Source organism: Perca fluviatilis, chromosome 1 (assembly GCF_010015445.1).
Source record: "Perca fluviatilis chromosome 1, GENO_Pfluv_1.0, whole genome shotgun sequence".
NCBI lineage: Eukaryota > Metazoa > Chordata > Actinopteri > Perciformes > Percidae > Perca > Perca fluviatilis.
In genome coordinates this window covers 25,476,747-25,499,677 of record NC_053112.1, presented here as the reverse complement: position 1 = coordinate 25,499,677, position 22,931 = coordinate 25,476,747, and the positions used below count along the sequence as shown (strand labels likewise).

The 22,931-nt window shown below is 39.6% G+C and overlaps 3 protein-coding genes across 6 annotated transcripts; 1 reads left to right on the top strand and 2 right to left on the bottom strand.

The window, feature by feature from the left end:
• Window positions 1-279: 279 nt before the first annotated feature.
• LOC120548720 (recombining binding protein suppressor of hairless-like) lies at window positions 280-8,458 on the bottom strand. 2 transcript variants are annotated; one of them, XM_039785476.1, is made up of 11 exons: window positions 8,421-8,458; window positions 7,565-7,597; window positions 7,321-7,416; window positions 7,032-7,197; window positions 6,510-6,684; window positions 6,250-6,387; window positions 5,928-6,040; window positions 5,261-5,401; window positions 4,186-4,341; window positions 3,920-4,023; window positions 280-3,406 (listed from the first exon to the last, which is right to left on the bottom strand). In XM_039785476.1, exons 1-11 carry the CDS (start codon window positions 8,438-8,440, stop codon window positions 3,064-3,066), a joined length of 1,485 nt encoding a protein of 494 aa, XP_039641410.1. In that variant the 5' UTR covers window positions 8,441-8,458; the 3' UTR covers window positions 280-3,063. The 2 variants fall into 2 exon arrangements, with proteins under 2 accessions (XP_039641410.1, XP_039642227.1); XM_039786293.1 differs by lacking the exon at window positions 8,421-8,458 and adding an exon at window positions 8,259-8,279.
• An 814-nt stretch (window positions 8,459-9,272) lies between these two features.
• Window positions 9,273-20,567, bottom strand: hgsnat (heparan-alpha-glucosaminide N-acetyltransferase). 3 transcript variants are annotated; one of them, XM_039780890.1, is made up of 18 exons: window positions 20,449-20,567; window positions 18,022-18,137; window positions 17,766-17,902; window positions 17,531-17,649; window positions 17,317-17,386; window positions 16,964-17,033; window positions 16,408-16,511; window positions 15,971-16,047; window positions 15,808-15,838; window positions 14,946-15,106; window positions 14,651-14,766; window positions 14,306-14,427; window positions 13,060-13,186; window positions 12,760-12,846; window positions 12,573-12,650; window positions 12,312-12,382; window positions 11,436-11,548; window positions 9,273-10,697 (listed from the first exon to the last, which is right to left on the bottom strand). In XM_039780890.1, the coding sequence occupies exons 2-18, from the start codon at window positions 18,100-18,102 to the stop codon at window positions 10,516-10,518; spliced, it is 1,746 nt and encodes a 581-aa protein (XP_039636824.1). In that variant the 5' UTR covers window positions 18,103-18,137; window positions 20,449-20,567; the 3' UTR covers window positions 9,273-10,515. The 3 variants fall into 3 exon arrangements, with proteins under 3 accessions (XP_039636824.1, XP_039635260.1, XP_039636070.1); XM_039779326.1 differs by lacking the exon at window positions 20,449-20,567 and adding an exon at window positions 19,146-19,434; XM_039780136.1 differs by lacking the exon at window positions 20,449-20,567 and adding an exon at window positions 18,606-18,810.
• Window positions 19,968-22,848, top strand: LOC120547284 (dynactin subunit 6-like). Its single transcript, XM_039783113.1, has 7 exons — window positions 19,968-20,101; window positions 20,288-20,352; window positions 20,798-20,903; window positions 21,061-21,146; window positions 21,266-21,313; window positions 21,411-21,553; window positions 22,527-22,848. Exons 1-7 carry the CDS (start codon window positions 20,073-20,075, stop codon window positions 22,617-22,619), a joined length of 570 nt encoding a protein of 189 aa, XP_039639047.1. The 5' UTR covers window positions 19,968-20,072; the 3' UTR covers window positions 22,620-22,848.
• The last annotated feature ends 83 nt before the right edge of the window (window positions 22,849-22,931 follow it).

Sequence of the window (22,931 nt, the reverse complement as noted above, 5' to 3'; positions counted from 1 at the left end):
TTGATTATCCAGTTTGACAGTCAGTTATAACTGAAAAAGAACAGAAATTAACTACTTTAACGTAGATTTTCTTTAGGGCTTTATTATGTGGTATCGGAACGCTGCATAAACTCCAGTACTTCCCGATACCAGCGTTTTAGGCAGTATCGGAGCCGGTATCAGACCATCTCTAGTTACATGATTGCATCTAACGTTAGTCAGTTAGCTCCTACTCTGCTCATTAATGATGACAGAAAGGAAGACAAAAGCGATAAAAAATACTCATAGTCACTACAACACTTATATGAGTGCCATTCAGCTTGAGCTTGTTTTTATTCATGACCTTTTACTGGATAACCTTGGCAGATTGATTTAATATTGAAAGAGTAATACACCAGACTGAAAAGATGAAGGTATGTCATCATATAGGGAAAGACCATTGAAAAAAGGAGTGATATGAAAGTAAACAAACCTGTTCCATAAACACAAGAGCCATGGAAATCCTCATGTTGCAGTTAGCTCACAGTTGACTTTATGACTGTACTAACTAACATCACATCTGGCCTTGTAGATATTGTGTAGTACATGGTGCCTTGACTGAACACACACAGACACAAAGAAGAAACTAAAAGGGTAGATTAAGTATCATGTCTGGGCAGTGCAGTGGTAAACATTTCAATCATTTTGAACGAGCGCAGATTTGATGAATGCCACATCCCTACACATCTGCAGAACCAGACAACTTCCAATGTTGTTGAAATACTCCTTTAGCAAGCTGCAGAAACTAAATTGGTATAAAACCCTGAATCAGATAATCTAGCAATCTGACTATTGTATACAGAGAGAACGAAAAGAAAATGATGGAGAATGTTGTTTTGATGGGAATCGATGGTGCCACAAAGAGGTGTCTCTGGATTGTTATGGTGGAAATACTAAGCTACACAACCATAAACTTTTTTGCAGGCATGCTGAAAACACATATGCAAGAAATTAAGTGATTCACATAATTGTCATGAAAACAGGAAGTAAGCTGGCCAACCTACCACATTTACTTGAAACTCAATTTTTGAACATGATATACAATATGATACAAAAAGCGTGATGGTCATTTGTAAGGTATTTTAAGCAACACAAATACTGTGGGTAGTGGTTTTTAATAGCCTGGAAATCCAGACCCAAATCCGAAAGATTAAGGGTCTGGCAATGATAAATGAAAATGGCCCAACTCGAGTGGCGGCACCAAGCATGAATTTGAAAATCTCACTGCACGCAATTGGATAACACTACGACCAATCACAACAATACATGGGGTGATGTACCCAGAGCCCCATACGCTTAGCTAGCAGCGGAGCTAAATGGTAGATTAAACTCTTGCCGTATCCGTCTTCTTGCAAAGGAACGATTTGAGCGCCGTCTTCTGTTCCTCTTTTAGAGAAAAAGCCAAGTCGAACTCGTTCATTGTAGCGGCCAAATTCTTTTCAAACAACTGGTGTTCATCCGTAACCATCTGGCAATGTTTACTAAATGACTTTCGACATCGCAGCATGTCGTCAACTGTTTAGCTCGCCTCTGGTCCGCCTATATCATTTACACCGATGTGATTGGTGCAGCTCGGTTACAAGGGCATAGATAATGAGCGTCATTACTGAATGCCAGAGTGACTCGCTGAGCAAATTCAAATTGTGCTCTTGCGAGAACTCTGGATTTCCAGGGTAGGTTTTTAAGGCAACTGACTAGTTTAGTAAGTCAGTTCAAAGTTACATTATTATGTTCAACCTGCTGAACAAGGTAGGTAGAGAGAGGCAGAACAAACGAGGAGTTTGAATCTATACAAGTCATCACGTCATCGCATAAAACCCAAAGCACAACCACAGCTGATTGCATTAAAATGAGTTTGACTACTGCATTTGCAGTCCCGATGCAATATTTGACAAAACCAGATTCAACAAGGCTCAATCCCAACGTGACATTGCTGAGTTTAGGTGGACTGTGAGGACAGCGATACGAGCTACAAGGCGACAATGTTAAAGCTATTCTTCCAACTAATAAGCACACATTAAAAAGGAAATTTAAGGCCCCCCCATAAACAAAATGGCTGACGTGCACAGAATGAATTCTTTAACATGATTAGACAGATATTAGTTCTAACTTTCCTTCTTTGTTCCTTGACATAGTAGTAATTTACATAAACGTATAAGAGTACTGCAATTCAGCTTCACCACTGTGTAATAAGATACCCTGCTGTGCACGTAGCCATGGTAAAACAGCCACTGATTATGTTTAGATTTGAGTTAAATCACTCCGATACAAAAACAGCACACTGATTAGAAAACACAGGCCTTGGTCTCCATGAATACATTGATAGTGTATCACAAATTATCACACACAATCACTACACTCATTAAAAACGTTGAAAGTTGGGGAAGGTTTTGGGACTGATCGGGCCAATGACCTAAAAGAAAACTTAGAAAACTCAATAAGGAGCCAACAACATGAGAAATTCAATTTGGTTAACAAAAGTGAACTTACTATGCAGTATCATATAAAAAATGTCAAAATGTACCTCGGCAAAAGCATATAAAATATAATATGAATAAAATAATATAATATTCCTTGGTCCGTAAAAACTATCTATATATGTTTTTTTTTCCCCTTGCACATAACCATCAACAAGCTTTTCAGTAAAAACATGAACTTGGTAAAAAGAGAGCGTAGTGAAAATAGCTTCCAAACCCACAGGCATATAAAAAACTAAACGGTTCTTGTACAAATCAGGTTGTTGTGAGAGTAACGTGGCAGATTCGTCTTCTTAGGTGAAGATCTTGAATATCAAGGTCTTTTGACATGTCCACAACAAACCAGGAGAGGGAGCTACAGAGAGTATTCAGCTATCCCAAGCATTCTCTTTTTCCAACTCCCTTTAGCTTTGATGATCACAGTTTCTCTTTGATGAAGAGTTTCCGAGTCTGTGTGCAATTCTTCACAGGTCCATGAGCCTCTTTGGCTCACAAGTACATGCACACATTTCCACACTCAGTCATTCAATGCACACGTACAAAAACATCTATAAGAGAGCAAGTATTACTATGACAGCACCGACATGGCTGACGCCGCTGAGGACAAGCCCGAGTCACTACTGTTGTAAGCCCCGTGGCCATCCCCGAGCCCGCCCAACGAGGATGATGGTGAGGATGAAGATGCTGGTGACGACGAAGAGATGCTATGTGTCCGCAGAATGGCCCCAGCAGCACTGCAGTGGGGCCGGGGCCCTGGTTCAGGGGTGTAGGTGAAGGTGAGAGCGGTGGCGTAGATGACTCCGTCATTGCGGACCAGCGTGACCGGGACCTGAACCGGCTGTCTCACCCAACGCCAGCCCTCCCTGAAGGCGGAAATGTCCGGCACCACACACAGGACGCTCTCTCCACATCTAAGGGGACAGACGGATTAGACAAGGTTTGAGCATTTGAGCAATCACACACTAGGGCTGGGCGATAGGGAGAATAGAGATATTTTTGACCAAATACCTCGATATCAACACCACAACGATATTGTGGTGTTGACTATCGGTGCTTTCACAAAATATTTACACAATGAGATTTTTGATAAATAATCATCAGTAATGTGGACATAATGACTAAGTGCAAATAATAGAACAGTTACAACAGTCTGGTAAGGCTGCATTAGAGTAAAGTGATGTTATTTTCTGAACTTACCAGACTGTTGTAACTGTTCTATTATTTGCCTTTACCCACTCATTATGTCCACATTACTGATGGTTATTTATCAAAAATCTCATTGGGTAAATATTTTGTGAAAGCACCAATAGTCAACACTATAATATTGTTGAGGTATTGATATTGAGGTATTTGGTCAAAAATATCATCATATTGCCCAGCTCTTTCACACACTAGTGGTCACACACACAGATATAAACACTCACCTGTACATGGTATCAGCCTCTACATCTCCAAACCACACTCGGAGGGTAGGGGTGAAGTTCTGTCCTGTAAGCTCCAACATTGCCACATCTCCTCCACCGTTTAACTTGACACAGACATACAAAAAAGGTTTTATATCTTTAAAAAAGGCCCCTACATTCTGAGTAAAAACTAAAAGAGGAAGTAGTTGGAGGAACCAGAATTGCACACTGTTTACTGATCAAACGCATAACAAGCTAATATTCAACAGGAAAGGTTGCATGCATACCTGCAGAGTCTCCACCACAGGGACAGGTGTGACCGGTGTGGGGACGGGGCCCATACCCTCATAAAAGGTGTACTCCGCCTTGTCAGTGCTAATGATAGTCCAGGAAGCGCCATCGTTAACAATCTCCTTGTTAGACTCTTTGGAGCACTGTGTTGCCTGGAGTGAGAAAAACAACAACATAGAAATACATTTCACTTCCTAATTTTATATTAAAAAGGGGAAAAACACGCTTGATTAAACTATCGTAATGTCCAGCAGGAGCTTTCCAATGACAAAGGCAAAGTTTAGACTCTTCTCTTGCCCATTAACATGAATGGGTAGACCTTTCATGTGGGTACTAATTTTACCAAACATACCTTACACGACATACCTACATAAGTTAATATTCTGCTATCTACAGGCAGAAACATAATAATAACAGCTTTGTTAAAAGCTACCAACATAAAGTAACATACCACTCTTACTTTCCAGTAATATTAAAAAAAAAAAATTCTACAAAAAGACCTTATTTGTTATTTAACAAAATAAGCTACATTTAAAAAAAAAAGTGAGCTCATAATATCGGACTTTACACAGAGTTTGATTAATAGAGTTGCACAGTGGGAAGAGGGTCATTCTGTCAAAAATCTATCACTTTCTGACCTCACCCCATTCGATTAGAACAAATGTTTTGCTACATGTTAACCTATAGGAGTTGTTTGATTAACCTGAATGACCAACCATTCAGGAGACAGGGGCCCTCAAAGTTGACCCATATCGGATGACCACCCCTTCTAAAGACACAGATATCTTCTTCAAAAATAAACATGACAGTATGTTCTTTTGTTTAAAAAACAAACAAGGTCATCCACAATTTCAATATTTGGATCCAAAATAAATAAATATGCAAATGAGGTGATTTTTTTTGTCCTTCAAACTAAAAAAGCTCCTCAGGGTAGAGGTCAGAGCCGCCCCACTATTTTTTATACTGGGGGCTGAATTGCTGGAATAAAAACCTGACACTTTGTTACTAGTTATGTGTGTATGTGTGTGTGTGTGTGTGTGTGTGTGTGTGTGTGTTTGTGTGATTGCGAACCTGGAACTGGATGATCCTCTCCTGTGAGAGACAGAGATACATTCTGTCTGTATCTTTCAGGTAGAAGGCACACTTGTGAAGCTGGGACACTGGGTCATCTGCATCCATTGATGCAGCCTGCTTGTCCACTTTGCGAATGACCTGAGGAATTGAGGCAAACACACCATTCATAAATACACAGGAACAAAAAATTAGGGGTGGGGGAAAACAAATTGATACAGCATAATATCGTGATATTTTCCGTGGCAATACTGTATCGATACACAGATGCCAAGTATCGATCTATTATTATATATGTGTGTTGGTCAGTTTGTCTGCTTGACAATCCCATTTTGCAGCAACAAAATTGAAGTGAGATGAACAAACAGAGAAATATCTTTTTAGATAAAACAGATGTTGAAAAAATTTCCTTTTGGAGACATATTTTGAAATTGGAAAAAATTTGAAGTTGGAAAAAAGGTAATAAATTGCGATAAATAGAATATTGCAATATGTTTAAAATCGCAATAATATCGTATGGTGACATAAGTATCGTGATGATATCGTATTGTGAGACCTCTGGTGATTCCCACCCCTACAAATAATGTACATATGTGCAAACTAACACAAACACGTGTACAGTTTAGTACACCAGTGGTGTCATGACTTGATGTAGACCAATGCATACCAGTCTGGGCAGGGCCATGCCAGTAACAGAACAGACCAATTTGACCGTCTGGCCATAGTGAATATAGCCATCTCTCACAGCAAACTCTTCTCCTTCGGACTCCTCATCATCCACTAAACAAAATGACACAGAACACAAAAACAATGTCAATAACTTCCTTTCTACCTTTAAATAGGCTCTGAATAGTGAAGGGAGTCATGTAAAAAGATAACAATCAAGATCAATATCAATAAAAATGGAAACCATGGAAATGACCACAGAGGATGAAATAAAATGGGAACAAAAGATTAGGAAGAAAAATGAAACCCAGATAAAGACTTACAGAGGTGGATGTAGAAGGCTCCCCACTGTTGGGAGCTGGCAAGAAAGTTCCCCCCCTCTACATGAAGATACCTGGTGCTGACCGTCTGGGAACGCAGACGGTTAAACAATGCCACCTTAGTCCCTGAAGCGATGCACACTGGGGAGGAAGAAAAAAGGTTAAAAGAAGAAAGAGAAGTGTCAGTGTGTGTCTGAAACCATACAGCTGCCTTTCCATGCGTTACTGTGTATGTGTGTGTGTAGACACATCCTGCAACTCACAATCTGCATTTTTCAAGGACTGTTTCTTCTTAGATGGCTTGGAGATGACCTTGATCCTCTTGCTGAGGAAGACTCCTATGTTGGCGCTGTTCCCATACAACATCTTCACAGTCAGCATGAAGTGTTTCCTTTTATCTGAGTCACTGATATACAGTGTCTTAGCTGTGCAGAAGTGCTAATGCAATGACAAGGTACAGGTTAGGGAGGGGGTTGCCTGTGTGTTTCTTTGTGCCCTTTTGTTACCTTCTAAGAAAACTAAGGTTCATTAGTGGCATTGCTGTAATAAGAAAACACAAGGACATGCAAGAACATAACATAGTTATAGCATAGTTGCAGGGACAAAAAAAAAGAGGATATGATCAAACTGCAAAGCAGCTTTACTTTTCATGCTGTGGTTCATCAGTAGTGAAGCAGATCAAATAAAAAGTACCTTGTTCATTGCTAGAATGAGATTACCAACACCATCACAGTGAAACATAATTAAAATCCAGCAGTACTGTGTCATTGTAAATGCCTACTCACCTTCCCTTCCAAATTGAGTTGCTGCATCTCCTGCTCACTGTTGCCTATCCCAATGAATGCACATGGCTGGGCCTCCTGCTCTGTACAACCCTCCTTCTCCATATTTTCTAACTTCTTCTTCCAGCCGCTGCCCATCAGGTAGACACACGGTGGAGGGCAGAAAAACCTAATTGACACAAACAGAGGTTAAAAAACAACAACATCCAATTCAGTTTTGAACAGTGGAGACTTCTCCATCAAACAGACACAAACTCAAATTACGCAGCTTTTTAAACAGTCCCACACAAACCTTTTTTCATTGCCATATGACTTTTGTGCAACTTTTGCATGTAGTATGAGCACTGTTTGATCATCTTTGTGCTTCAAGTAATTCCTCATAGCTTCCCTGAAAAGTAGGAAAACGTGTTAACACTGACAGAACAAAATTGTTCTAACATCTACTTCAATCAAAAATGTTTTCACTTAATTTTCTGCACTGATTCAAATGTTATGAGTTGTGTGCACTGTGCAGAGGTGCCTATGTTTCTCTCTACCTTGTCAAACGCTGAGGTCGCTCACCAAACTTCCTGAAAAACAAAAAAACATCAGGGTGCAAAGTCAGGTGCTTACTCATGGTTTTAGTGCTGGGGTAATGTAGCAGAGATAAAAAAAACAAAAAAACAAGCTTGACTGAAAGTGGGTGAAAAACTGAGTGACAAAGTGCACAATGTCAATGACATCTGTAATGCAGGGGCACTTATCACAGTGTTAACAACTCCGATAAAGGTGTAAGAGCAATAAGATGGTTTTGCCTCTTGTTTTTAGACTTGGTATGTTGCTAATGTACATACTGTAATAATGTACGTTTAACAGTACAATGGTAACACTATGAACTGACCATTTTCTTTTTTAGCTACGTTTTAGTGAGGAAAATTAAATTGAACCAATAGCTTAGTACAGAGGATGCTGCTTAAATAATCTAGCAACACTGTGCCATGACTTTAATGAAATGTTACGTTAACAATGTTGCAGTCGGAGTAGTTTGTAAATATATGACATTGTTGCTGAGCTCAACTAGTTGAAACACAAATTAAATAGAAACAGAATAAGTAACGTACTTCAGTCAAAAAGCAAAACAGTTGACTTGACTGACAAAACGTTTCTAAAATAGTCTGAAACAGAGTCAATATTGTACGAAAACTCGACAAATTGCAGAGAAACTACGAAGAATAGTTTAGCACAACTGACCCCACATCTAGTCACAAAGTAGCACTGTGTGGGGTAAGCTTACTGAGACCAAGCAACACTCCTAACATCCAAATACATCACCCAAAAACACTACAAACTGGCAACGGTTCACCACAAGAAAAACTTTTTTAATTTCATTATGCTTTGAATTTTAGCACTTACCTCGTAACAACGGGCGCCATCTTCCAAATAACTCCCCCCCCCCCAGCCCACCATCCCCCGAAAAAAAAAAAGTCCAACAATCGCGAGATCCCTCCCCCAGCCCTCTGCAAAGCCAACAGAAGAACCAGACTGGAAGGAAAAGCAGGGAGAGAAAAGGGGGAGGTGCAGAGGGGTGAGAAGAGGGGGGAGGGAGTGGCGACGGGCAGAGGGCAGACGCCAAAACAGCAGGCGTGGGAAAGTTACAAAGCCGCGCGAGAACGCAAAAACTCTCACAATAGACATGACTAAAACTCAACCAATTGTATCGCGAGACGAACAGGCACTATCACAACTTGCTTTTTTTTTTTTTTCACAAGGCACCCACACTGTAACTCGATTCCCACGCCTTATTGAGCAATAAAGCAAACTGACATACACCTCTCTACGTTGAAAAGCTGGTAACAGAGCTTGAACATACGTTTTCCATGAACTGTAACATATAATATATTCTTATATAAAGTCTTTTCATGGTCTTTATACAACTATTATTCTTAGAAAATCAATAAAATGTCCCCCTTGCTTTAAAGGCCTGATCAGAAATAAGTTATTAGAACAATTACAATAAAACTCACCCTCAAACTCAAACAGCAATAATATTTTTTAAATGTTTTATTACATTAACATATTTTCAAATGGTGAATATAAAAAATAAATGTATAAAAGTTAGCAAAAAGCAAAATGAATTTCATAAATTTAGACAGTACTAGATAAACAAGTGTTCCACAATCTCTTACAGCTTTCAGATGTTCTACAGATTTAACATGATTTAGCAAAATGTGTTAATAAAAGTAATATTAATTATAACTGCCAATCATAGAAGGGAGAACATTTATACAGTAGTGTGGGAGTAATGACAACAGTCTGATGATGAGATAAGACATCATCAAATATATATTTATAAATCTCATAATTAAACTACTGTACATGGGCAACAATCCAATTGCTTTCTATAAACTCGTGAAACATTTAACAAAATGGAGGGAAAGAAATGCCGACTCACAAAGAGCAAACTTTTGGCAAGAGAAAGAAAACTAATTCTAATGTAAGAAGGGGTATGTGTAACAAAATAAAAAAGTTCAGTTCTGTGACTTCTGTTTTTTTAAGATAAAGTCATACACATGCATGCTTCTGCATTGACAAAAATGCAAATCAGGCAACCTCCAATGGGTCATCCGACATGCCCTCCTTCACTTCCCAACCAGCACTCGATGACATGCTGCATCATATGACACATCACTGGACACTTGCTGAGCGAGGGGAGCAGAGGATTGCAAATGAAAAACAGAGAACTGAATAAGGAATGATATATTGCAGATGTTTAACGGTCTTATTTAAAAAAAACAACAACATAGTGTTTCCTCCTTGTTGAAATATCACCTTCATTTACAGTGTGCAATTGCGAAAGATCACAGCACATTCTTGGTAGCCTTTTTGCTTGATGGTTACATCATTTAATGTTCATTCCTTTGCTCTTGGATAGTCAATCTCACAAAAACCCACTTCAGTTTTCAAAGTAATGCAACAGTACTTATACAAGGCTGCTGGCAGCAGGGATTCTCTCAAGGGGAAGTTAACACAGGCTTATTAAACCTCTCCTTCAACACCCTGCTGCTGTAGTCTGTGCTATCAGATGAGGAATGAAAACCAGCTTCTATACAGTGTCAAAAAACAGATTAACAATGTCAGTGTTCATAGTATCAAATTCTCAAAATATTCTTGGACAAGTAGTTCCTGAGTCAGTTAAGATATTTGGCAGAGGTGAGCTGCTTCATATGTGAAGATCTTTGAAAAAAGTGTTGTTGTATGGTCCTATAAAGTAGTGACTGAAAATGAAAAAGAAATAAACCCCCCCACCCCCAAAAGATGTGCCGTTTAAAAGAAGAAACCAACATATGTTCAGAGACAGAGAACCACCATTGTTTTGACAAAATAAATCAGTCTCCTGTTTCCCGCTTTCCAAATGTTTTCAGATTTTAACTCCAGCAATTCTGATGTAAACAATGTCCTCTGGTATTGTTGTGTGAATGTCCCATCAGGGGGATCAGGGGTTCCGCTTCTAAATTTTCCAGAAAATTTTCTTTCTGTAGAGCATGTAGGAGATGAAGACCCAACACAAAGTAGCCACGAGATTCTGGGTGAGGTGCTCGGTGTGGGATTGGCTGTTGGCCATTCGCCAACGGAAGGGGAAGTACTCCTCAAACACTTCATGGCCCACATACACCAGGATGGAGTTCATACCTGGAATCACAAAAGTCAGAGTGAAGAGTGAATTTAAAAGTTGTAAATTTGGTAGATCTAAGTTCTCTGTTCCCTTACAGACAGAAGTTAGACACATCAGTGATTGTGTAGACTTAATAAATCATACAAGCTCTATTATTAAACTACATCGGCACAAACACTTGACCTCTATGTAAAATTAACTACTGATCCTGAGTGCAGTGTTTTCCCTAGCTTTGTGGAAGACTTAGGTGCGCATATGGCATAGGTGGCAGGGGCTTTGAATACAAAAATGCAATTTCCCCATACATTTTGTGTCTCTTTGTGGGTTTTTGTCTCTTTGTAGTCGTGTAGTGTATCTTATTGATCATTTTTGTTTTCTTTTGGCTTGTTTTGGGTCTCTGTGGTCAGTTGGTGTCTTTTTGTAGTCGGTTTGTGTCCCTTTGTGGTAGTTCTGCGTCTTTTTTTACATTTTATTATTATTATTTTAGAGCGTTATCACCATATGTGTCTAAAACGTTGGAAAAGCTAGAGCAGATACTAAATGATTAACACTCAAAAAAATGTAAAGACAAAACTTAAAGCTAAAGAAGTCCACTGGTAACCAACTACAATCCATACATCTGTGAAAAGTATTTTAGTTACATTCATTCATTCGGCTTAGGTGCTGCATAAAACGGTTCGGGTGCTGCACCTAAACCTTATAACGACAAGGAAAACCCTGAGAGTGTAAATCTGACAATACAGTGCAATGCTCACCAGGGTAGTAGAAAGGTGCTCCAGACCACCACTTCTTCACATCCACTGTGTAGTAGACCAGCACTAGCAGCACATAAGCGAAACAGGCCAGTGTTGTCACATAGGACAGAGACCTAGAAATGAACAGACACATACAGCATTGTTGAAGGCAGGCTACTGCAAATATGTATCAAAGATATCCCTGTAGTTATGGGGAGATTTCATTTGTTTGCAGACTTTCTATTATTTCTCTCTTGTCTAACTTTCATGCAAGACACAACGCCTCCACAAAATCCCTGCAATAATTTGCACTAGCTTGTGCTGAAGGTTAACAACTTCGGACTGTGTTGATGCTCCCAAGCACTAGCATGGATGGGTGAAAACTTTGGCCTAAAGTTCAGAATTTGAGCTAGTCACACTCTTGGACTCCATTTTCTGATGAATATGTGTGTGTTTGATATTTAGGGTGGGAGAGGTAGCTGGCTAGAAATGAAACAAAAATGTGGAAACCCAGAAAGTGTGAGGTTGGAGAGGGATCTCACTCACATAGTGGGGACTACAACATTTGTTGTCCACCAAGCTGGAAAATTGTCACTGGCCCACCAAAACATAAATGACCGTAAGCACAAAAAAAAAAAACATACCATACAGTAGAACAAGAAATAGTATCAGAACTACAATAAAGTCCTACAACACTAAAGTAATAAGAAATGCATTAAAAAACAAGACCTATGAACCAAAGATAGAGTGATAGGATAGAGATAAGGTGGTACAATGTCTCCTATAATTTGTTTCACTGCTTACCCTGCAGCAACTTCCTCAAACATTCAGTCAGCAGATACTAAAAAGAAATCGCTGACCAAAACTTCCACAAAGTGCATTTAAAAGCAATTTTACCATAGGTTCTTGTTAACAGGAATGAAGCCCTGGTCTGTAGAACACTTGGTCAGAGCTGCTGATATGACTCCCTGTATGTTACAAGGGAAAAACAAAATGAAATAAATGTGTAGCATAGAACTCAAACATTGACACTGAGATCCTATTTAGAAAAAAAAAAAGAAAGACTAATTTAATGTACTTCAAAGTACCAATAAACTGATACACATGTGAACATGCTATAGAAGCATAAGATGTGATACAACAAGTTATTGTACGTACCAACAAGAGACCCCATATAAGAAATCTTGACATTATGTGTGTGTGGAGATCTCTGTAGTGTAAGATTATTTTTCCTGCCTAGGGGACAATTAAAAGCTATATTAGTATGAATCTTGACAATCGAATAATATGAATAAAAGCAAGAGACAAAAAGGAAGAGCGAACCAGAAAAATATGCATTACATACATGTAATCCAAGAAAAGCCATGAGGATAGAGTTGATGCTGCCAAGAACACCTTCTGGATCGTATGGCATACGAGTTGCATAAATCACCTTCATTAACATGGAAACAGAATTGGATTCATGTAAATACAATACAGTTTACCCTCATATCACCTGTCATTTCAGAATGTTCAGGGTTAGCAACTGTGCACGGACCTCTCAGAGAGAAACCTGATACGTAAGCTCAAGCTTAAAATCCCAAGTCATAAAAAGACTAAATGTGAGTACTCTCTGTATGTTTGGGTTGTCTTGCTGGGCACTAACCCGTGACGAGGGAGTCTGGTAGATGTGGCTTTCTCCAAGCAGCCATTGGTCAATGAAACCAGCCGCGCCACCGGTGCAGTTAGCATACAGGCCCATGTCCCCGATCCCACCGGGACCCAGATAGCCTCTGTTCAGAAGAGTCGGGGGAAGTCAGTGTTATCGATGTAGGATAAAGGGTATCAAGAGGAAGGTTAAGGTTTCAAAACAAACACAAAACTAAGGATGACATTTTAAGGTATTTTATCAATTGTGATTTCAATCTTAGGCCTTTATCTTTTGACAGGACAGCTTAGGCATGAAAGGGGAGAGAGAGGCGGAATGACATACAGCAAAGGGCCACAGGCGCTACCAGGCGAGCTACCCAGGCGCCCATTGTGATTTAAAAAGGTCCCATGGCATGAAAATTTCACTTTATGAGGTTTTTTAACATTAATATGCGTTCCCCCAGCCTGCCCATGGTCCCCAATTGGCTTGAAATAGTGGTGATAGTGTAAACCGAGCCCTGGGTGTCCTGCTCTGCCTTTGAGAAAATGAAAGCTCAGATGACCCGTTCTGGAATCTTGCTCCTTATGAGGTCATAACAAGCAAGATCACCTCCCCTTTCTCTGCTTTGCCCACCCAGAGAATTTGGCCAACCCATGGGAGAGAGACATCATGCCTTTTAAAACGAGAAAAGTGGCAGTTGGTCAAGGCCACACCCCCACCCCCACCCTCCACCTTGCCCCCCCCTCTCTCCTCCTCAATAGCTAGAGACACAAAAATGGCACATACTAAGGAAAGCTCATTGTGGGACTGGCTCTAGTGGCTGTAATTCTGCACCAAGGCTGAATTTCGGGAAAGAGACTTCAGATACAGTATTAGGGGACTACTAAGGTCTATATAAAAGCATCCAAAGAGCACCATGTCATGGGACCTTTAAATCTTGATGCTGCTTTTTCCCCACCCAATTGTTAATTATTTTATAATTTCCTTTATGATGCATTGTTAATCCAATTCTCTAAATATATTCCAATGACAGAAAATGTTTAGAAATCTTAAACCTGGGTCTGAATAAAAAATGTAGTGATATAGACACTAGTAAAGCATCGCCTGATAATCAGACTGAACTGCTGTTGCATTTCAGACATACAAACACATACAAAAAATACACAAATATGTTTTTTAGAAGTGGTCAAAACCTTATTGCATGCTGAGCATTTCTCTTTTACATGGATACAAAAAGACAAAGATACCCTGTTTTACTCACGTTGGGCAATCTGGCACAGGAAGCAGGAAAGTTATGCATAGCCAGATGATTTCTAAGAAAAGCACACAGAGCCAGGCTGGCCAGTACAGCAAGATATCAAGGCCAGGGCCCCACAAAGCATCCTGGAGAACATAGACAGACACTCCTCAATCAAACAATGTCTTGTTCTTCTTCAAAATACATCAAAGAAAAGTAAACAAGGGAACACATCCAGCAACTCAGAATATAGTAATGCTTTTATGCATCCACAGTAGATATGGCAATTGTATATGATGCAGCTCTTGCGCCAGTTAAACACTTAATAGAAAGTTAAAGAATGAGGGTAAAATGGGGCTGTTGGCTGACCGTTGTAAGGATGTCAAGATGACCTCTCGCCACCAACAGATCCAGGCAGGCTACAACTAAGTATGAGCAGGCCAGGCGCTGCAACACACCAGGGATCCGCAGGTTGTCCCAAGAAACTGTGGAGTGGATGAGGATTGAGTGTGAGCAGCAGACATGCAGGGAGAAACATAGAAGCAAACAGAAGAAAGAAAGGAAGAAATAAGTCAAAGTTTGGAGCGGTATCCAACAAGATGGGGTATTAACCATCTAAATGGTTTGTACAATCAACATCAAATAAGTGTGTTTATATACTCACATGGTCCCTGGCAGTAGTTTGGGTTGATGATGAAGACACCGATGATGAAGAGCTGCAGGCTCCTCCACACAACTTTCCTCAGCAGAGAGCAGCGGGTGGAGCCCGCGCGGAGCATGGAGTTGATTGACAAGGCGATGGATGTCCCCATTATAAACACGAACCTGGTGAAGCAGGGACACACTAAGTGTGAGGAGGGAGGTGAAAATGACATTTTGTTCATTTAGTCAAGTATGATTATTTATTTATTCTCTTTAGAGATAGTTGAAGTTTTAGTGTCGAGCCCTTTTTCGAATCCAGCTGCCATGAAGAAAATTCAAACCTGTATTTAACAACACTTTGTTTTTGTAGACAGAGTTAGCCAATAGTAAAAATACAAAAAAACACTTTGAAATACATGATACCAGCACAAAAGGTAACATGGTCAAACACTATTTGGTTAAAGCAATAAGGCAGCTAATGGATCCAATCCATCAACTCCTTTTGAACACCTACAAATTCTACAATGGTACTGATGATTCTGGTGCTCTTTCAGTACATGCATTTGGACGCTCTATGGTGTTTTAAGCCCCCAACGTCTCCTTCCAGGCAGCGCTGCGACCGACCGTTGACTTCAAGGCACCTAACCCTAACCATTGCCTAATCCTAGTGCCTTCCAGGCAGCTCTGCCTGGAAGGAGACATTGGGGGCTTAAAACATAGATAAACCATTTGGACTGGAGACATTATTATGACAAAAAAAACTATATTTACTTAAATGTGTAAATGGAAATTAGTATTTAAATAACTGTCCAATTCAAGAGTGGGGTCAACTGTAATCTGCAGTACGAAGATTTGGAAGGGAAGACAATTTAAATTAAGCTTACCAAGGAAAGACCAGATCTGCAACAGTAAGGCCTGTAAGGAGACAAATTGAAAACACAGGCATTAAAATCAAATACAATACCACGGTACGTTACAAAGATCTGTGAATAATTTGTGACTTGGTTAAAAATAAATAAAATATAAGTAGAACCAAGTGGGGATTACCATTCCAGCTTTCGTGTCTAAAGAACCAGTATCGTCCCCCTCCATAGTTCACAAAGATCATAATGACTAAGGCGATACTGACAGGAAACAGAGGAAATGCAGCAGACATTGAAATTATACCAAAGAAGACAAGCTAAGAAACATGGATACATTTGTTTCAAAGTTAAAGTTAATCAAAGTTAAAATATCCCAGACACACAGCTAAATGGTTGACTTTCGGAAGAAAACCCCTGTGATACAAATGATACATCTTTAAGTCACAGGATCCATGTTAATATTATCAGTAGTGGCTCATTAATGAGTCACAATTCCCGAGTCATCTGCCAAAATGTCACACTGCAGTGAGAATCACATGATACAGTAGAACGACAGATCAGGCCAAGTGGTAAACTCAGTTAAGATCATTCTTTTTAGAAAGCTGAGCAGCAGGGGTCTACCCTCTGAATGTGTCCAGAGATCGCAGCCTCTTGCTGGGGCTGGGGGGTGGAGGGAGGATGTTGTCAGCAACTAGTGACACTGTCCTGCCAGGGGAGCCCAGTTCCTGAATGATGAAAGTTAGATATCAACAATGTTGGAATCATACACACTTCTGCACACAGTTACAAGTTATGAAAATTAAAATTCCCTTGAAGATTTGACCATTATACGCTTTTGGAAAACATTTCTAGACACATGCAGCCTGGAACGGACTTTGTGCTACTATTCAATATTTTTTTAATTATAAGCTACATTCAAAAAGCGTGTAAAACTCTCCACTAACACCTTTAATTAGTTTCTGTTAATAGCGCCTGAAAGATATATCACAAAAAATACTTTTTAGTTATGTCACATTTTTCATAACAAACTTCCAAAGAGCTTTTAAAATGCAAAATTAAAATACAAATCCTATTAAATAAAAAAGGTATTTGGTTTGTATTTTAGTTATAGTACCATCTGGCTAAATAAAGTCCTACAGTTTGTAGTTGGAAGAATATCCTCTACACAAACACTCACTGAGTTGATGAGCCTCTCCGTCTCCATGGAGCCGCCAATTCGGAAGAGGATACCCTTCACTACATCAAGTCTAGACAAGAAGCAATCAATCAGTTTAGGAGTAATTCCATAATACACTTGAGACACAGGAATACAGCAGCAGGGGCTCTCTGTACTTGGCAGTAATCTCAGCAAGATAGGTTTACGCCACAGCACTGCGACAAATATCTCAACAAAGTGATTTAAATCTAATGAAATCATAATTTAACACATCATATGTAGATTAGATTTTGTTTGTAGATGTACACATGACTTTGTAGATTTTCTGATTTACGGAGTAACAAGAGAAGAACAAAAATAATAAATAACTTTACCCTAATATTATTGTTCCAATGGCGGACGCCAAGGCCAGTCCAGCAAAGATGAGAAAAGCTACCAAGATCGCTGTGTGTTGAGAGAGCGGAACATTATTTAAATTTGGCATCTTGTTTATAAAGCAGGGCGACAGGGAGGAATATAGCGTCAAAACACTTGACACATGTCCAAGTCCTACATGCTTATGAATGCATTTATGTGTACAAGACTCACGTAAGTAGCTGTTGACAGGGTCTGCATCAGTCACTACGGAGCAGTTGACCACTGCAGAGTCGTTCAGATTTTTTACCCACAGAGAGTAGTTCCCGTGCTCCCCAAAGTGGAATGGGACCCTGGTATTAAAAATAACACGCTATGTGTTCATAGTCACTCTATGGATCTTTCATTTTGTATATGTAGATTGCAAATCAACAAGATAGCTAAAACATGTCTGTGTTCTCTAACTTACGTGCAGAGCTCCAGCTGAACAGGGGTGCTGTTGAGCTGTAGTGTAATTCCATGCTGTGTGCTCACAACAAAGTCTACTGAACTGGGCTGACCAGGACCGGGCCCTGCGGGTACCACCCCGAGCTGCTGGTACAAACACTAGCACACAAGGAAACAAGGTTCCAGATCCGAACACGATCCATCGTTATCCTCATCTGAAACAAGTCATATAGCTACAGAATCAACTGGAGGAGAATATTTGGTGTGTGTGAGAGTACCTGAAAGCATCGCTCTGACATCCAGGACACCACCACCTCAGTGTCCAGCTCATTGTTGACTGTCAGAACTGCCTCATCCATCCTCAGGACTATATGCTTATGATGAGAGAGGCCAGCTGGAGTAAGACATGATTGATTTTATTCGACCATTTTGTTATAAGATACGATACAGCTTTGCACCATACATTAAAAAAAAGACAGAAAAAAAGTCAGGATAACACAATAAATCCCTGGGGTTTATTTCCATTGTGGTCCCTGAGGGGGGGGGGGCTACTCTTAACTCTAGCAGTGCACATTGCGCAGATCAGTCCAAACCGATTAGCAAATCATTTCCACATGCAGAAAAGATGCTACAGCCTACAATGTAGCTGACCACACCCAACTGTAAAGCCACTGCTCACTAAAGCGACGTTATGATCAACATTCATATAATCAGAAGCACTATGTTTGCTACTGCACTGGATAGATTCCCTGACTCTATGTTGACCGACATGTTGTAAATCAGAGAAATCGTACAGTGCGGGCGTTGCTTTGCAATGCCTTTGCAGATGCTACAGCGGTGAATCTTGCTTTCTGTTACTTACCTCAAAACCTATGGTTCACTGCTATCGTTAAGGACGAGAAAATCCTATTCCATACCAAAGGCTGTGGTTGCTAGATGGTTAGCCAGAGTGAAACAAAAATAATCTAACTAAGCTACAGCCAGTCAGTTTAGTTGTTGCCTGGTAGAGAAAAGCATGTGAGAGGGCTGAAGTTCTGGCTGCAGAGCCCCGTGGTCACATGCTGTATTAATCTGTAAACTACCCACAGGAGGGAAGTTTAAACGACTGGAGCTCATTATTGGCCTGTCAACTGTTCATTGAGTTTGTGCTGTTTTGAGTTTATCGACAGTTAGCCCCGAGCTAATGGCATGACTTAGCTAAACAACATAACGTAGCAAATCTCCAAGTGGTTGGTGAAAGCCACCGTCATTGCTGCAAGGTGATTTAAACACATAATTGGAAGAAAGTGTTGTCAAATTGTACTGGGCATTAAGTAATTAGCTTAGCTCACCTAGCTATAAAGCACTATACTGCTGACTGTATAAACTAGGGTTTCACTGGTCAACAGTCTTGGATACTTACAGGAAGATGTTTCAGCTGTCAGTGGTACTGCGCAAACGGCTACAACCAAAGCAAGGGCAGCAAGGGAAAACATATATTTCTCTCGTTGTGTCATTTCTTCCTGGCTTGCCGGTTTTACCCCTAAAACTGAAGATTTGTCTTTTGACTTCTTCAGTTTCCTTTTTGCCATAGCAGATGCCACTTCCGACCCTTTCTTGTTTTGACATTGTAGTGGGAGCGATGAGGGTCAAAGTACATTACGTTAACATTACCTGTTTGTCGCCCTCAGTGGATCACCACCTCAACTTGCTGCTAAATACCTTAACGTTATTGTAACTATGCTACGATAACAGGCTGACCTAGCGTGTGATGTTTGATGAACCAATCTGTGCCCTTATCCTTTTGCAAATTATTGCATGTGCTGTAAATTGACAGTTTATTATATTATATAACTGAGGCACTTATCCCACACAAGATCTTGGAAACCTTTGTACACTCTGTTGCTATGGTCAATTTGGCCCCAATTACCTCTTAAAACTTTATTTTTAGTCTATGCTAAAACCCATTTTATAGACTTGGTTTATGTGATATTGTCTCTTTTTATCTATTATTATTATTATTATTATTATTATTATTATTATTATTATTACTACTGTGTATTGTAACATTATTTAAACCCATATTTTAAATAGCTGGCATAAGTGTTTAAAAGTGTCTCCTCCTGACCAAGTTTTTCAAATGAGCTATACTCTTTCCATCTTTAAATAATCAGATTTTATGCTTATACATCCATGGATAATCATCATGGCCTGTAAGCGTCACCAGAGCAGAGCATAGCAGACATCTGACAACTGACGCATGCGCATACGCATACGCTTTGATAACAAGGACTCTAAATCGATAATCGAGTGAATTAACGGCACCTCCCACTGGAGTTAATCTATCACAATGGCAGATAAACAAAATAATCAGAAAAGGTAATATTAATGTTAGTCCAATATTGATGTTTAACCGCTAAGCTAAAAGTTTGTAACAAACAAATCCACCATGAAGTAACCATGTAACGTTACCTAACGTTAGTTTAGAGGGCTAACGTTAGCGAATTGGCTAGCTAGCAACGTTAGCTTAACATTGTCAACCTTTTTTCTCTCGTTTTTTTTTAGTGTCAAAATAGCCGCTGGAGCCGTAGTTTGCGTTGAAAGTGAAATAAGAGGAGATGTCACTATAGGTAAGCTATGTCGCTTTTGCTTACTTCCAAGTACCGTGAGTCACAGCTGACTTGACAAAACTTGCATTTCATTAACGTTACCTCAAATAACGTTACCTCAAGAATATTTGGTGTGTGTGAGAAAGCATCTGTCTGACATCCAGGAATCCACCACCTCAGGGTCCAGCTCATTGTTGACTGTCAGAATAGCCTCATCCATCCTCAGGACTATATGTTTATGAGGAGAGAGGCCATCTGGAGTAAGACATAGCAGTACACATTGTGCAGATTAGTCGAAACCCATTTCGACTAATTTCACATGCAGGAAAGATGCTACAGCCTACAGTGTAGCTGAGAAATCATACAATTAAGGCGTTGCTTTGCAAATCGGATTAGACTTGAAACTAATTCTACAAGTTTGGGTTAATTTAACTTAACTTACTTTTTAAATAATCTGTTTCCTCAGGCTCCAGGACAGTAGTCCACCCTAAAGCTCGTATCATTGCAGAGGCAGGACCCATCGTGATTGGAGAGGGCAATTTGATCGAGGAGCAAGCTCTGATTATTAATGGGTAATTTAAGATTCCGTGTACCTCAAAGTATAACATGTAGGCCTATATCAATGTTACACATATATGATTGGTCATCTTTGCATATGGGCTGTCTCTGTTATGAAATGATCCATGACTCCATCATGATAATTACAAGCGTGTTTGTTCTGCCCTACAGTTATCCTGAAAACATCACACCAGAGTCTGAAGTGGAACCAAAGACAATGACCATTGGCATGAACAATGTATTTGAAGTTGGCTGTGGTATCCTTTTGACTTGCTTGACCAGTCTTATTCAATAAGTCAAATGTTTTAATAATGTAAACATTACATGAATCATAACTGTCAAAAATCAAATTGTTGCCTTAGCTGGCACCCAACAGTATCACAAGCCCTGAAAATCGGGGACAACAACGTGATTGAATCCAAAGGTGGGATGTTTGCAACTTTGGTCCGCAGAGTAGGATGGAACATTCAGATTAATAAAGTCACTCACCGTATCAAATATCTTCTTATTTTGTTGTCTAGCTGACGTCGGTAGGAATGTGATCCTCACCAGTGGCTGTATTATTGGAGCCTTCTGTCAGGTCAACACTTGCGAAGTCATACCTGAGAACACGGTCATCTATGGCTCTGGATGTATGAGGCGGGTTCAGACCGAGAGACCACAGGTGCCACAGCATTCCATCACATTTTGTGCTTTTAGATGGACCATTTAAATCTAGGTTTTCCTGTTGAGACTGTAAGATAGGTGTTTTATTTAACTCATTGGTTAAGCATTTAAAAATTCTGGGTAGTTCATTTCTTAAAAGTTTCAAAAACCTACTCATTATCCTTCTGATGAACATAATACTGTATGTGGATATTTACTTTGTGCTGGCAGGTTTCAATAGCAGACCTGTCTTGCTAATTTCATACATTTTAGACTGTATGTAATGCTTTTTAGGCAAATGGTTATTTAAAGCCTAAGGAGTTGAGCAGTAGACCAATACTGCTGCCAAAGAGACACAACAGCAGATTATCTCAATATTCCTGCCTTAAACTTGTTTGTGACATATTACAAAATGGTAAAACCCTGCTCTGAATGGTTACACATTTTGGTCATGTTTATGTTATCCCAGATCTAGCCTGTCTTTGAAGCATTTCTTTCATGTCCAAAAGCTCCTACAGCACATGTACTAAATATTAAAAGTAATTGTCTTTTCAACCATGCTGTGTGCAAGAGCACACTTTATGTAATACATAGTACATACAAGCATACATTGAAGCTCAAACATGCAAGGTCCTATGTTTTTATAGCCCTCCGCTAACTTAATCAGAATGTGCAATAACATATTCAGATGCAGGTTCCTATGAAATTTTGCACATTACTGCCTCTGCATGCAGTGAAGAACAGTGGGACTCTGGGCGCCTTGAATTTGACAAACTGTACCTTATGTCACAGAATTGTAAATTCTAATTTCCATCGCATATTTTTTCCATGATTACTCAACTTGTTCAGGAAAACACTATAATTCATGGTATTTCATCCACCATGGTTTTAAGTAGTAGGGCAGGATTTTCAAACACGGACAATGTCAGAGTTGGAAAACCATTGTGAAAAACACTCCTCAGCTTATTAATAAGTTTGTGTTATCTTTACAGCCCCAGACTCTTCAGCTCGACTTCCTGATGAAGATTTTGCCAAACTACCACCATTTGAAAAAAACTGTTAAAGCTGGCCACAATGCTAGCTAAAATGTACCTTCATACTTTTTAAGTTGAATTGTAAACAGCTAGCAAAACTCATATTTAAATAGATCTTTCTGGAAGGAGCATGAATGTATAAAATTATAGAATATGTACCTAGCTTCAGCAGTACTCTCTCTCTTATTGATACATATTTTCTACTCTCAGCTGATAAAGATGTCTTTATCTTGCTGTGCTATTCCCTTTTCTATAATAAATTAAATAACTTCTAAAATGCTGATGGTGTGCTTCTTATACTAATTTATGGTCACAGTGGTAACTTTCATTACTGGGTTGTATACAGTGCAGTAACACAGGGAT